At 40.2% G+C, this 15,725-nt stretch overlaps 1 protein-coding gene across 5 annotated transcripts; it reads right to left on the reverse strand.

Annotated features, from left to right (window-relative positions):
* Positions 1-145: 145 nt before the first annotated feature.
* LOC115114541 (serine/arginine-rich splicing factor 11-like) lies at positions 146-14,760 on the reverse strand. 5 transcript variants are annotated; one of them, XM_029642858.2, is made up of 12 exons: positions 14,474-14,760; positions 14,038-14,171; positions 11,315-11,472; positions 7,115-7,207; positions 6,127-6,176; positions 5,005-5,144; positions 4,805-4,883; positions 4,557-4,682; positions 1,987-2,076; positions 1,770-1,853; positions 1,283-1,445; positions 146-1,135 (listed from the first exon to the last, which is right to left on the reverse strand). In XM_029642858.2, the coding sequence occupies exons 1-12, from the start codon at positions 14,593-14,595 to the stop codon at positions 911-913; spliced, it is 1,464 nt and encodes a 487-aa protein (XP_029498718.1). In that variant the 5' UTR covers positions 14,596-14,760; the 3' UTR covers positions 146-910. The 5 variants fall into 5 exon arrangements, with proteins under 5 accessions (XP_029498718.1, XP_029498721.1, XP_029498722.1 ...); XM_029642861.2 differs by having other exon boundaries at positions 11,357-11,472; positions 14,474-14,759; XM_029642862.2 differs by lacking the exon at positions 14,474-14,760 and having other exon boundaries at positions 11,315-13,174; positions 14,038-14,127.
* Positions 14,761-15,725: the final 965 nt, after the last annotated feature.

Raw genomic sequence — 15,725 nt, forward strand, 5'->3', positions numbered from 1 at the left:
AATTCTACACAGAAGCCAAGGCAAAATGTTGTGTTCTTACGCTATCTGAGTAACTCAAACATAAAAACAACATGGGCCCCATGCCATTTTTTAAATTGTGACTTAGTTCTCAAAGATTCTTATTTAAAAAAAATATATTGCTCGATTATCTTTACACATATGGGTTTTTATTGTATATAAAAGAATCACTGATAAAGCACAATACAAACTTATAAGAATGACAAGAATAAGATCTAATGGGTATTGTGAATAGGTGAGCTATAAGGAGTGGTTGTTATAGCACCACAAGACTCACTATATGTCTTCCGTAAAATAACGGATGGGATATGAACACTCTACCACGTACAGGAGTGACAAAAAAATAGTAAATGGTGAATTATTGAGGCAACAATACAAGAATGAAAAGCTAAGTCCACAGCAAACTGCTCCATCTAGCAGCCATGTCTGATGAAATGGACATACAGTGAATTTGTTAAGCAGTGCAACTGGCTGCTTCTGCTCCCAGCAATGAGTAGAAACTAAACAAAAAACTAAGTCAAATACACAAATGCCGTTATCCTTTAAGGAAAAAATAAAAAAGGTTGCACACTTGCTAGAGTATACACTTAAAATTACAACAATAAACCTTTCAACCAACCACACCTTTTCACCACCGAAATAGGACAAAATAAAGAATCATGTATCACCATACAAACAGAAAATTGACAAAACTGTGAGAAGTCTTAAGGTTCATCTTCTAATTGATCTATTTTGTCTAGTCACTCCAAAAGAAAGCTAACAATTCAAGTGAGATAAAGAGGGATGGAGTTGATTGAAGCCTGTATACAGTAAGGTCGGTGCAGCATGGAGGGTTGGAACAATGGAAGGTTGGGTACACAGATCTATGCACCCGTCTCTATGATTAGGTGACTCAATCACTGACATCCATGTCGTCCTCTTCGTGGTGGTCGACGTCCTCTTCGCGGTGGTCGTCACCATTGACTTTGGGAGTCCCAGTGCCATTGCCTTCCACTGAGTGAGGAGACTGGGCTCCAGAGTCCTGGTCGGAATCCTTCTTGTCCAGCCTCTCCCTCTCCTTCTCACTGTCGTAGCCCTGCTCTTCCTCATCATAGTCTCTGGTGACCTGCAAAGACATCTAGGACATTTGAAATGATTAAGTTTCATATTTCATATTACTTGTTTTTCATTTAAATACAGCGAGTCACGCTAGATCTCTGAGGTCAAAAGCCAGAAGGAAAAATACACAACTTAAGACAAATCAGTTCCAGTCATTGCTGCTTACCTTCATGTCGCCTTTCTCTCCATCAGTTTTCTTTTCCCGTTCCTTATCTTTACTCCTTTCTTTCTTTTCCTTCCGTTCCTCCCGGCTGCGGTCTTTATCGCACCTGCGTTCTCGATCCCGGTCATTCTGTCTTTCCTTGTCCCTCTTCTTCTCCTTCTTATGTCTGTAGAGAGGAGAGGTTAATTTAAAATCTTTAAATAAAAAATAAAAGTCTCAATCTAAAAATGTGTGTAGACAGTCCAACATTGTTTATATTCAGGTCCCTTAAAAGAAACCTTGATATTTGAAATCAAAATAAATTATTTGAGTGCATTCACACTGTAAAGAAAATGTCCAGAAGATAGTCTCATATTCACACTCTCAAAGTAGCCACCAAAACCACTGGCATGATTTCGAAAACGTGTCCCCTTCGGAAAAGATTTTCTATGAGAAGCAATCAATAATAAAAATGGCAATAACGAGACCATAGATAGGCCAAAATATCCACCTTCTAGGAGAGGGAGTCCTGGAAACTTTCCTCTTGGGGGATTTCTTAGGAGATCGGCTGGCGCTGCGACTCTTCCTCCGCCTTCTGTACTCAACAGCAACAAAATGAAAAAATTAAATGTCACAAGTAGTAAATATCTGACTAATCAACATGGTTGGCAGCATGGAGAAACAGACAAGTCAGACGTGTGGCTCTGACAAAACAAAGCTGCACTCACCGATCTATACTGCGAGACCTCCTGGTAGTGCTGTAGCTTTTCGGTGGTGTTTTGGTGCACTTTTTATCCCGCTCCTCTTTCTTCCTATCCCTGTGGTTCAGAGACAAGTTAGTTACATCTGATCAATATTTGGTATTGTATATACAGTGCCTTCGGAAAGTATTCAGACCTTGACTTTTTCCACATTTTGTTACGTTACAGCCTTATTCTAAAATGGATTAAAGAAAGCAATTTGCTCAACAATACCCCATAATGACAAGCGAAAACAGGTTTGACATTTTTGCTAATTTATTAAAAATAACAAAAATACCTTATTCTTAAGTATTCAGACCAAATGCTACCAAATGAGCTCAGTTGCATCCTGTTTCCATTGATCATCCTTGAGATGTTTCTACAACTTGATTGGAGTCCACCTGTGGTAAATTCAATTGATTGGACATTATTTGGAAAGGCCCACACCTGTCAATATAAGGTCCCACAGTTGACAATGCATGTCAGGGCAAAAACAAAGCCATGAGGCCGAAGGAATTGTCCGTAGATCTCAGAGACAGGATTGTGTCGAGGCACGGAACTGGGGAAGGGTACCAAAACATTTCTGCAACATTGAAGGTCCAAGAACACAGTGGCCTCCAACATTATTAAATGGAAGAAGTTTGGAATCACCAAGACTCTTCCTAGAGCTGTCCGCCTGGCCAAACTGAGCAATAGGGGGAGAAGGGCCTTGATCAGGCAGGTGACCAAGAACCCGATTGTCACTCTGACAGAGCTCCAGAGTTCCTCTGTGGCGATGGGAGAACCTTCCAGAAGGACAACCATCTCTGCAGCACTGCACCAATCATGCCTTTATTCTAGAGTGTCCAGACGGAAGCCACTCCTCAGTAAAAGGCACATGACTGCCCACTTGGAGTTTGCCAAATAGCACCTAAAGGTCTCAGACCATGACAAACAAGATTCTCTGGTCTGATGAAACCAAGATTGAACTCTTTGGCCTGAATGCCAAGCGTCACGTCTGGAGGAAACCTGGCACCATCCCTACGGTGAAGGATGGGGGTTGCAGCATCATGCTGTGGGGATGTTTTTCATCTGCAGGGACTGGGAGTCTAGACAGGATCGACGGAAAAGATGAACAGAGCAAAAGATGAACAGAGCAAAGTACAGAGAGATCATTGATGAAAAACCTGCTCCGGAGCGCTCAGGACCTCAGACTGGTTGAAGGTTTCACCTTCCAACAGGACAACGACCCTAAGCACACAGCCATTGAGTGGCCCAACCAGAGCCCGCACTTGAACCCAATTGAACATCTAAAAATAGCTGTGCAGCAACATTCCCCATCCAACCTGACAGAGCTTGAAAGGATCTGCAGAGAAACTCCCTAAATACAGGTGTGCAAAGCTTGTAGCGTCTTACCCAAGATGACTCGAGGCTATAATAGTCGCCAAACGTGCTTCAACAAAGTACTGAGTAAAGGGTCTGAATACTTATGTAAAATGTGATTGCTAATATGAAAAAAAAGGTTTTTGCTTTGTCATTATGGGGTATTGAGTATAGATTTGGCCGTCATTGTAAATAAGAATTTGTTCTTAACTGACTTGCCTAGTTAAATAAAGGTTAAATAAATCAAAAGTTTGGAAACACCTTCTCATTCAAGGGTTTTTCTTTATTTTTACTATTTTCTGCAATGCAGAATAATAGTGAAGACATCAAACTATGAAATAACACATACGGAATCATGTAGTAACCAAAAAAAAGTGTTAAATCAAAATATATTTCATATTCTTCAGTAGCCACCCTTTGCACACTCTTGGCATTCTCTCAACCAGTTTGAGGTAGTCACCTGGAATGCATTTCAATTAACAGGTGTGCCTTGTTAAAAACCACTTAAGCTTAGGGCTTACTTTTTCGAACATTCTGTTAAAAATCGCGCAACATTTCAGCGCCCTGCTACTCATGCCAGGAATATAGTATATGCATATGATTAGTATGTGTGGATAGAAAACACTCAGACGTTTATAAAACTATAACAGAACGTGCGTTTCATCGAAAATCTGATCACTGAAAATGGAAAAATATATCCATGCGCGACTTGAACCCATTGATAAAGGTGAACCAAATTTAATGGGACTGAGGTTGCAATACCTACAGCTTCCACACGATGTCAACAGTCTTGTCATTTGCCTAACTTTTGTTTCTTGGGTCAAAAAGACGCATAATCGTTTGTGGTAAAGCCTTTTTGAAATCAGACACTGTGGCTGGATTAACGAGAATTTTATCTTTAAAATGGTGTAAAAAACATGTACGCTTAAGGAATTTTAATTATGAGATTTGTTGTTGTTTTGAATTTGGCGCACTGCACTTTCACTGGCTGTTGGCGAGGGGTTCCGCCAGTCCTAGAGAGGGTTAAACAAGAAATTTGTGGAGTGGTTGAAAAATGAGTTTTAATGACTCCAACCTGTGTATCTACACTACAGACTTCAACTGTATATATGGAATTAGAGTTGTGGTTAGATATGAAGATATGAGTGTGCAATTTGAGGATGAAGAATGGGTCAAGTCTGTGCTCTGTGGCTCACCTGGATTTACTTGGAGATGGTTTGCTCCTGTCTTTGGAGTGGGACCTCCCACTTCTCCTTCGAGGGCTCTTGGAGCGTCTCCTGCTCCTGGAGTGTGAACGTCGCTTAGACCTGCTCTTTGAACGCCTGCAGACCACGAAGATCACACAGACAACATCAATCTCTACCCTCAATATAAATTTGAAAAAAACTTTATTTTTTAACTCAATTCAAATAATTTCTGTCAGGAAAACAGATTTCGTGTTCACCTGTGTCTAGAGCGAGAACGGGACCTTCTGCGTCTGGACCTGGACCTGGACCGCGAGTGCTTCCTCTTGCTCTCCTTGTCTGCATAAACAAAACGTTAAAATTACTTTGGTACAGCAAATAATAGCTTTTAGCTAGGGCTAACGGTAATTTATCTGAGATGTGAAGTATGTTTTGGAGATGCAATGCTTTAGCTACTCACTGCCAGGCTCGATGGCAGCAGAGATTAGGGACTGGGCCTCTCTGACCCTCTTCATGGCCACTTCTATCTCTTTGTTGGAGGAGTCTGCCTTCAGGCCTGGATTCATGTTCATGTTCATCCCTACACCCATGTGGTTCATTCTGAAGAAGAGGACATTATTTTTTGGTGATTATAAACTGGGTAGTTTGGGTCCTGGATGGTGTTTGGCTGAAACAGCCACAGCATTCCAGTCATGTGTATATCAGACAATATACATTTACATTTACATTACAATATACCTTGGGTATGATGCAAAACTACTTGTTTACTGTTACATTTATATAAATAACCGGTTTATAATAGAAATAAGGTACCTCAGGGGTTTGTGGTATATGGCCAATATACCACAGCTAAGGGTCGTCTTTGCGTTGTGCCTAAGAACAGCCCTTAAGCGTGGTATATTTAAGTAATAAGGACCCAGGGGGTGTGGCATATGGCTAATATACCATGGTTAAGGGCTGTTCTGGCCATTATAAACCGGGTGGTTCGAGCCCTGAATGCTGACTAGCTGAAAGCCGTGGTATATCATACCGTATACCATGGGTATGACAAAAAAAAAGTACTATTTATTGGTCCATTTATGTTGTTAACTAGTTTATAATAGACACCTCAGGGGTTTCTGTTATATGGCCAATATACAACGGCTAAGGGCTGTATCCAGGTCGTGCCTAACAGCCCTTAGCCTTGGTATATTGGCCATATACCACACCCCCTCAGGCCTTACCGCTTAATTATAAACTGGGTGGTTCCAGCTCTGAATGCTGATTGGCTGAAAGCCGTGGTATGTCAGACCGTATACCACAGGTATGACATTTTTTTTTTTACTGCACTGATTACTTTAGTAAGCTGTTTATAATAGCAATAAAGCCCCTCTGGGGTCCATGGCATATGGCCAATGTGTTGTGCATAAGAACAGCCCTTAGCCGTGGTATATTGGCCATATACCACACCCCTTCCGTGCCTTATTGCTTAATTAGAACAGACTGGAGTGCAATCCAACAAATTAATGGTTCATATGTGTTACTTGAGGTAAGCTAGTCTGATGTCTTATAATGGGAATTTTCTAGAGACACGATGACTTACTTTGGATCCACCTGCGTCATAAACTTCAGAAGCTGCTCAGTGGGAAAAGACTGGGGAAGAAGAGTGTAAAATATATAATATACAAGTAAAAAATATAATTTCAACATTTCCCCTTTAACACCAGCATTTGCGTGTGCATACAGAACACTATACAAAAGTATGTGGACACCCCTTCAAATAAATGGATTTGGCCTCTGGAAGCAACATCAGCATAAGAACTGTTCGTCGGGAGTTTCATGAAATGGGTTTCCATGGCCAAGCAGCCACACACAAGCCTAAGATCACCATGAGCAATGTCAAGTGTCGGCTGGAGTGGTGTAAATCTCGCCATCATTGGGACTATAGAGCAGTGGAAATGCGTTCGCCGGAGTATGAATCACGCTTCACCATCTGACAGTCCGACAGACGAATCTAGGTTTGGCGGATGCCAGGATAACGCTACCTGCCCGAATGCATAATGCCAACTTTAAAGTTTGGTGGAGTATTAATGGTCTGGGGTTGTTTTTTTATGAGTCAGGCTAGGCCCCTTAGTTCCAGTGAAAGGAAAGCTTAATGCTACAGTATACAGTGACATTCTAGACAAGTCTGTGCTTCCAACTTTGTGGCAACAGTTTGGGGAAGGCACTTTCCTGTTTCAGCATGGCAATGGTTTGTCGAGACTGGTGCGGACGAACTTGACTCCCCTGCAGAGCCCCGACGACAACCCCAACCTTTGGGATGAATTGGAACGCCGACTGCAAGCCAGGCCTAATTGCCAAACATCAGTGCCCGACCTCACTAATGCGCGTGGCTGAATAGAAGCAAGTCCCCACAGCAATGTTTCAACATCTAGTGAAAAGCCTTTCCAGAAGAGTGGAGGCTGTTATAGCAGCAAAGGGGGACCAACTCCATATTATTAACCATGATTTTGGAATGAGATGTTCGATGAGCAGGTGTCCACATACTTTTGGTCATGTAGTGCATCTCCAGGTTGCAAGCAAACACTCACCTGGGGATTCATATTCATATTCATATTGGGGTTTGAAAACCCAAACGCTGCCATCGCATCCATGGAGGGACCACCAAAAGGATTGCCTCCCATCTAAAATGCAACACATCATTAACCCTTTCATTGTCTATTACTCTATTTTATAGACCATTGTCCCCATGGGGGAAATTTGTTGCAGTATCATGTACACCAGGGTTCATCAACTAGATTCAGCTGAGGTCCAATTTTTTTCTTGAGTGGATGGTCGGAACATAATTACAAATCCTTTGTAGACTGCAAATTGACCGCAAGAATCCCAAACAAATATCATATTTGACTAAAACGTACTCATTTCAAACCTTGCTTACATTTGTATACGATCATCTCTTTATTATGCATGAAAATACTTTGGAACAGATTTCCTAAATTTAAATCAATTGGAGCTGATTTCTTGGTGTTTTTACAGTCTTATGATCATCAACAAAAAATATGTTTGTTTGTTCTTTGCTAAGAAAGCTTGGGGAGCCAAATAAAACCACCTGCAAGCTAAATTCGTCCGACAGGCTGCCGTTGGGGAACCCCGATGTACACATTTATATGATATACCTATATATATACCCGTGGTCATGTATATGCCTGTGTTCACGTGAGAGTGGACTTATCAGGGCATGTTCCATTTCATTAACTTAAGAACCGACATTGTCTTATGTCAGATGGCGTCACTCCTACGCAACGCTCGCTTTAACAATCTGTCTTGTAGGAAGTGGAACTCGTATGTAAATATGAATATTCCCGAGCATCCACCATTCAACAATGAAAACATAGGAACTCTTTTTTTATCACTACGCTTTTGTATCCATGAAATAGGCAGAATAATTACCTAAATGAAAATTAAATAGATAGAAAAATAATTTAAAAAATACAAATAATGTGCAAGGACCTCGGTCGCCAGTGCAGTGACTTGATCAGCAGCTTTGCTAACTGTTGTAGCTAGCTTACTGACAATAGCTGGCTAGCTCTACCTTACTGACATGAAAAGCTTGCTTAGCCTGGTTAACCTGTTCAACCTATGGGGGCGCTATGTCATTATTGGATAAAAAGACGTGCCCGTTTTAAGTGCAATATTTTGTCACGAAAAGATGCTCGACTATGCATGGAATTGACAGCCTTGGAAAGACAAAACTCTGACGTCTCCAAAACTGCAAAGATATTATCTGTGAGTGCCCCAGAACTAATGCAACAGGCGAAACCAAGATGAAGTTTCATACAGGAAATGCCCCAGATTCTGAAGGCGCTGTGTTCCAATGTCTCCTTATATGGCTGTTGAATGCGCCAGGAATGAGCCTGCGGTTTCTGTCTATTCCCCGAGGTGTCTGCGGCATTGTGACGTGTTTGTAGGCATATCATTGGAAGATTGACCATAAGAGACTACATTTACCTGGTGTCCCGCCCGGTGTCCCGCCCGGTGTCCTGTGTGCGTAATCTGTAGGTCCATGCGTGTTCCATTTCTTCAGAATTGAAAGTAAACTGCCACGATGGATTTTATCGTCGATAGATATGTGAAAAACACCTTGAGGATTGATTCTAAACATCGGTTTGCCATGTTTCTGTCGATATTATGGAGTTAATTTGGAAAAAAGTTCGCGTTTTAATGACTTAATATATATATTTTTTTTCCCCTCCCCAAATGTGATGAACAAAACGGAGCGATTAGTCGACACAAATAATATTTTTTGTAAAAACGGAACATTTGCTATCTAAGAGAGTCTCCTCATTGAAAACATCTGAAGTTCTTCAAAGGTAAATTATTTTATTTGAATTATTTTCTGTTTTTTGTGGAAAATGTTGCATGGTGAAAGAGGCATAATACAATGCTAGGCTATCAATACTGTTACACAAATGCTTGTTTAGCTATTTAAATCAATTGGAGCTGATTTCCTGGTGTTTTTACAGTCTTATGATCAACAACAAAAAATATGTTTTTTTGTTCTTTGCTAAGAAAGCTTGGGGAGCCAAATAAAAAAAAAAAGCATATTTTGAAAATCTGAGATGACAGTGTTGTTAACAAAAGGCTAAGCTTGAGAGCAAATAGATAAATTTCATTTCATTTGCGATTTTCATGAATAGTTAACGTTGCGTTATGGTAATGAGCTTGAGGCTGTATTCACGATCCCGGATCCGGGATGGCTCGACGCAAGAAGTTAAATTACCCTGAAGTTGTAGACATGCAGCCTCAAAATGAGTGACCGTTATCAGAAATCAGTCCGTAAGTCAGCATGTTTCTCTGCGATCGCTAACATTTAACTTGTAAGTAACTTTGTAAAATTGTCTCAGCTGCCTACAGCAGCTGACTCGGGAGGCTACTGCAATGACTCACGACAGAACAACTGCTTGAAAACTCATAAAAGTTAGTATCTGTAAACCCCCCCACAACTAAATAAATAAAAAATAAACAAATTTGGTCACAACATTTTTTAAATTATAATGTTAAAATTAGCATTACTAAAGTAGTTTGCGAGCTAGCTTTTGTTTGAAGCGTTTAACAAATTGTAGCAACGTTTCTCCTCTAGCAAGCTAATATTGGTCAAATTTATGCTAGCTTTTGTGCCCAGTCAAACTTCAGAAATACCGCTCATTGAAGCACAAAAATCCATGCTAAATGTAAAATGACTAGAACTTCCTCACCAAAGAAACTTCATTATTGACCAATTTATTGTTTTAGCTGATATTAATAGAGACAGTTTAGAGGCAGAAATTCGGTTCAGCAGACGATGTTACCTAGGTAGCGTAAACTCAACCTATTCCGTACAAATGTGCGTAACCGCGACATTCAAACGAGGCTGCAATGAAAACGAATGGGACTGTAGTGACTGTGTTGGCATCAGAATCTGGGTTGTGAACTACGTTTCGATTCAGCATTGATTGACATGGTAATGGACTAACAGTATTGGAGAAAAGATGAACTGACCCCTCTGACGCTGTACGTTACATCATGACGTGTCACTACGTAACGTACAGTGCGCATTTGCAACTAATTTTGTGCCGTACAGCCTCTTTCCACCAGGGGTAGCCGTTCTCTCGCAGATTAAAATCATGCTTAACCATATACACTTGTAAGAAAACTTAATTATTCATGATTTTTGTCTAAATGAACTTCTTGGTGACAGGGGGGCAGTATTGAGTAGCCTGGATGAGTAGGGTGCCCAGAGTAAACTGCCTGCTACTCTGTCCCAGATGCTAATATATGCATAGTATTAGTAGTATTGGATAGAAAACACTGAAGTTTCTAAAACTGTTTGAATGATGTCTGTGAGTATAACAGAATTACTGAACGTAACGCGCCAATGTAAATTAGATTTTTTGATATAAATATGCACTTTATCGAACAAAACATACATGTATTGTGTAACATGAAGTCCTATGAGTGTCATCTGATGAAGATCAAAGGTTAGTGCTTAATTTTATCTCTATTTGTGCTTTTTGTGACTCCTCTCTTTGGCTGGAAAATGGCTGTTTTTCTGTGAGTTGGTGGTGACCTAACATAATCGTTTGTGGTGCTTTCGCTGTAAAGCCTGTTTGAAATCAGACACTGTGGCTGGATTAACGAGAATTGTATCTTTAAAATTGTGTAAAATACTTGTATGCTTGAGGAATTTTAATTATGAGATTTTTGTTGTTTTGAACTTGGCGCCCTGGACATTCACTGGCTGTTGGCGAGGTGGGACGCTATCGTCCCACATATCCCAGAGAGGTTAATATAATTATTGCTAATATTAAACTAATATTTCATGACTAGGGTGCCAATTGCATTTTTTTTGCACGTCATTACTGCGAGCCATCATGACACTGAAGTCGGAACAGCTGCAGTTCACTTGTGAGGCTAATGTTAGCGCAGCCCTAAATCCCTCTTCAAAGAGAAGTTGTGCTTTACATTGGTATTGATATTACAGTTGATATGGAAGTATTAAGTTTTTTGGGCGCAAAAATAAGATCAATTGTACGGACCAGGGCGATGTACAAAAGTGAGTGAGTTTACGTTAATATTTTCAAATGTTAGACAGCACATTGTAGCTAAACTACTTTTGATCTATCCCATACCTTTTGCAAGATACGAGACAGATTAGCGCAGGCAGAATCGTTGCGCTATCTGACGTAAGACAACGAAGGACCACATAATTAAATTGAACAACAAAATATTGTATGTCTATGCTGAGGACCTACCTGTGGATAGGACATGGGGTTTGGTGTTGGGAGAAGTCCTACCTGTGGATTGGACATGGGGTTAGGTGTTGGAAGGAGACCTCCTCCGGACATAATCCCTGCAACAGCATTTGCTGGCGCCAGCAGTGACAAAGCCTTAGCCTCCTCTGGGATAACACCTACAGAAAAACAAAACAGGCATTATGGGAAGAAGAGAACGTCTACGTCTAGAATCTACTAAAGAGGAGAGACATTTTGAAAAACACAAAGATTACTTGCTCAGGTATTCTTCAAACAAACATGTGTACAGGTTTCAATACTGTTACCTTAGATAGCTGCTACATTTGAGAAGGTTTGTTCCCTTTATTCTTTTAATCATTGTAGATAGTTATTCTTCTAAGGTTGGGAAAAAAGTATATCACAATACACACTACTCCAGTGAACACTGCCAAGATTGTATCACCTGAAAGTGTATTTTAAGTCATGAACCAAACGTTAGCTAGCACAGCGGCTTCTCCAGTGGGGTGTGCTCTCAATTTTCATATAGATTGAACAAGCGACTCACGTTGGTGGCTTCACTACTAAGGAGCACAGAGAAAAAAAAAGGAAAAAAAATCGAGATACACAAAACAAAAAGAATTTCAGAGAGTTGGAGGTCAACAGTAAATACTGTACAGTCAGTTTCTACTACTTACCACCAATACGTAGAAAATAACCTAGCTAGCAATCAAATTCTAGGTAGGCGATATCTACTCTCCCAAGAACCTTACTTGTCACTGCATCAAATATGCTTAAAATTAATGCTTTTTGATTAAGTTTAATAATCAACTTAGCAATATTAGATTAGCTTGTTTTTTTATGTCTGACTAATATAGGGCAAAAAAAAAACAATGGTTTCACATTTCAATGTTACCAATGCTACCTAAAAAAGGAAACATACAATATCTTCATCAAGATGCAACGGGAAAAATAACATTTTTTTTTTTTATACAGAAGACGCACAAACATACACACACCAAGAGAGACACACATACGCACACACCCACAAAAAAAAAACATTTAAAAAATGGCACATGGGAGAGAGAATTTAGCTGCAGGAGACAAAACGGTTGGGTGGTATTTTCAGCAGGGCCTGGTTTACAGGACTGGCTGAGCCAGGAAAAAGAACTGTAAAACACAACAACAAAAAAGAAAGACCACTGTTAAAGAGAGAGCACTGAACCAGTTGCCATTGTCATGTGGGTGGATATCTAAGACAATTAACGACAACTAGATAGTCAGCAACCTTAAAGTACAGTATCACTGGTCAACATAGAAAACACACAGCCTTGTTATTTGAATCTGCCAATTTGAGGGACAGCGAGTGTTGAGTGAGTGCATCTAATTTTTAGCTAAATTAAAATTGGATACTAGATTGCAACTAGGGTTCACCCAACTCCCCAAACCAGGAAGTGCCTTAACGCTAAAGGTGAAAAAAGTATGAAATGCAGGTGTAGCAATAGCCGTGCCATTGAGATGTATGTGTATTGTTCACTGTTCAGTGACCATTTGGATCCAATGAGAATTAGATTGGATGTTATACAGGTCAGATTATTAAAATACCTATTTGGATAAATAGACTTGTGAGTAGTCAAATAACATGTTGCGTTATACATGTGATCTGCCTTATGGTAATATCTAACTACTGCATTCCACTTAAACTAAAATACATAGAGAATAGAAAATGAGAGAAAGAAGAAAGGACACAGAAAAAAGAGAAAGAAGGGGTTGGGGGGCTGCTTGAATGCTTGCTGGCCTTTTGTAATTGTCTACAATCCCCTGTTGGCAGGCAGAGGACCACTTTCAGCCATCAAGGAGGGGGCTCTGCTTTTGCCTTCTCCACTACAACAAATCACACACACAAATAACAGAGATAAGTTTAATAGAGGATAGTCCAATATGGGGGAGAAAATAAAAAGCATGGTTAAGTTTTCATATACATGTAAGTTCCTCTCTGCTTTCTTTTTGTCTGCCCGTGCACAGTCTGGGCTTGTTCAGCTCTCTCTGTCGAAGCAAGTGCCTGTCCCTAAAGCAGATCTTGGTATACTGTGGTTACTGGTAAAGGGGTGGCAGGGAGGGGGCAAAGAATGGGCTCTGGAGACCACTAAAGACTTAAAAGTAATCTGTGTTGTTTAGTGTCTATCAAGTCCAATACATAATTACATTTACATTTAAGTCATTTAGCAGACGCTCTTATCCAGAGCGACTTACAAATTGGTGCTTTCACCTTATGACATCCAGTGGAACAGCCACTTTACAATAGTGCATCTAGGTCTTTTAAGGGGGGGGGGTGAGAAGGATTACTTTATCCTATCCTAGGTGACATTATGACCTTACAGTGTGGCAGTAGCTTTATATAATAAATTATGTGTATGGTGGTTATATGTTTGGTATTTAGTTCCACAGTATACCATGGATATGGGTTGAGAGATCTGATATAGAAATCTCTCTCATTGTAATTAGCAAGGGGATTGTACAAGACACTGGGAGAGTGGCATGGAATCATTTATCACAGAATCAGATAAGCTTGTCAGATCGAGAATGGATACTAGGATCCGAAATAGCTAGGACACATGCTTAAATAGTATCTCAAACCACAGGATCATAGAACTCCATCATGAAATTAATGGGCGCGTCACTCTCCCATAACTACGTCATACAGTCAAGGATCATTCATACTGAAGAGGGGAGAACAAAGCACCAACCTTCGGCAAAAGGGACGACGATCAGCGCTCTGTCCACGAAGACTGTGTTGGTCAGATGCTGAGAAACTCCCACCGACTCCGACTCTTGGAACTTCACAAAACACACACGCGACGTCACTGGCAGAGGCGATTCACTGCAATACGTTAGTTTGTAAGTTAGTTAGATAGAAACAACATAGTAGTAGAATGTGTCCAACAAAACACCCCTGAAGTAGCTAACCAACATTTTATCTTAGCTAGCTCATGTTTCGTCTAATATTTTGGGTACGGACAGTTTGGGCCTCCGATGCTAACGTTAGCTAGCGTTAGCTAAAGTTAATAATAAACGTTACCTATATGGAAATCAACCAAATCACAAATTGGTAGGGAATTAATAGTCAAAGAAACAATAACGATGTCTAGTTTGCGACAAAAGTTAAACAAATGAGTTACTTACTCTGGTGGAAACAATTTGAGTTCTTCAATGGTTCCAAGAAACCCGAACAGCATTCGCATCTGCTCAGATGTTGTGCTTGGCGACACGTTCGTCACTTGCACTACGTTCGTGGTACAATTCATTTTTTCACAATACAATTTTAAAAACAAATATATAAACAATTACCACTCGATTTGAGAAGGCTTTTTTAGAAATGTACTTCGTTGCTATCCTAGCCGAAGATGTTTTATAAACTCAAACGTTCATCCCAATGTGTTTCGTCGCCATGTTGTAAGCGTGAATACACATAGAAAAGAACGGCATGCGCACTGTGAAAATCCTGCAGTGATGTAGATAGTTTACACGGGCGTGGGATGGACAACTGGCGGCGGGAGGGCCGCCCCCCTTTTGAACGCCCTCGGACCAATTCAGTCAGGGTCTCAATTTACTGTTGTTGCAAGTTCTGTAGAATAATATAATACACAAGGTACACTATCGTAATTTGGTTGTGAATCAGCAGTTTTTCTCTTATTTCAGCCACTGATAGCCACTCAATTAGTCAATGTCAGCTAACATTTTTAGATTTTTAAATTAGTTTAGCAGCCAGCTGATTTTGATAGTCAGTCTCACTCGGGTATCATATTTAAACCTGCAAACATTTCTCTCCACCCTATGGAAAAATGTGTAGAATTGCAGGAAATTAGATGTAAAACAGCACTTTTGCATCTCTGCCTTATGGCAAAATGAGTAGAATTGAATGAAATTAGCTATAAAATGCAAAGTCTTCTCTCCACCCCATGGCAGAATGTGTACAATTGTACAAAATAAAACATGTTCTCTCCGGTGTTAAGAGGGAGGCTGCTAAAATGTTTTGCTCGAAATGTGGTGGTGGGGGGGGTGTAGCCCCTCATGATGAATTTTTTGGGGCCCCCACCCTGAGCTAGCATGTAGTGTTTTGTTTATTTATACATTTTTTATTACAAGTACAAATATCAGGCTCAAATATTTGTTATACAGATGATCAGCATTCAACAACTTACATCACTAGTAGTGTTAATGTGTGTTAGTAAAGGTCTGTCTCCCCCAGGAATCAAATTGTGAAATGTATCACATTTCTGTGGCATGTAATAAACAGTGAACTATATTTCTAGGCAAACTGAAATAGATAGTGCAAGGCCAAGAGATATCTTGATCCCCCTGTTCAGATGGAAGTCATGATTGATAACAGACATTTAATATTTGAATATGTTATATCACAAAAGTCAAACAAACA

Source organism: Oncorhynchus nerka, linkage group LG9b, assembly GCF_034236695.1.
Source record: "Oncorhynchus nerka isolate Pitt River linkage group LG9b, Oner_Uvic_2.0, whole genome shotgun sequence".
Classification (NCBI taxonomy): domain Eukaryota; kingdom Metazoa; phylum Chordata; class Actinopteri; order Salmoniformes; family Salmonidae; genus Oncorhynchus; species Oncorhynchus nerka.

Excerpts from the sequence above, each read along its gene's own strand:
- LOC115114541 (XM_029642858.2), bottom strand. The coding sequence starts at position 14,595 with ATGAATTGTACCACGAACGTAGTGCAAGTGACGAACGTGTCGCCAAGC. Across the intron at positions 14,172-14,473 it reads CTCAAATTGTTTCCACCAGA|TGAATCGCCTCTGCCAGTGA; the intron begins GTAAGTAACTCA and ends AACGTATTGCAG. Across the intron at positions 5,145-6,126 it reads ATGACGCAGGTGGATCCAAA|AATGAACCACATGGGTGTAG; the intron begins GTAAGTCATCGT and ends CCTCTTCTTCAG.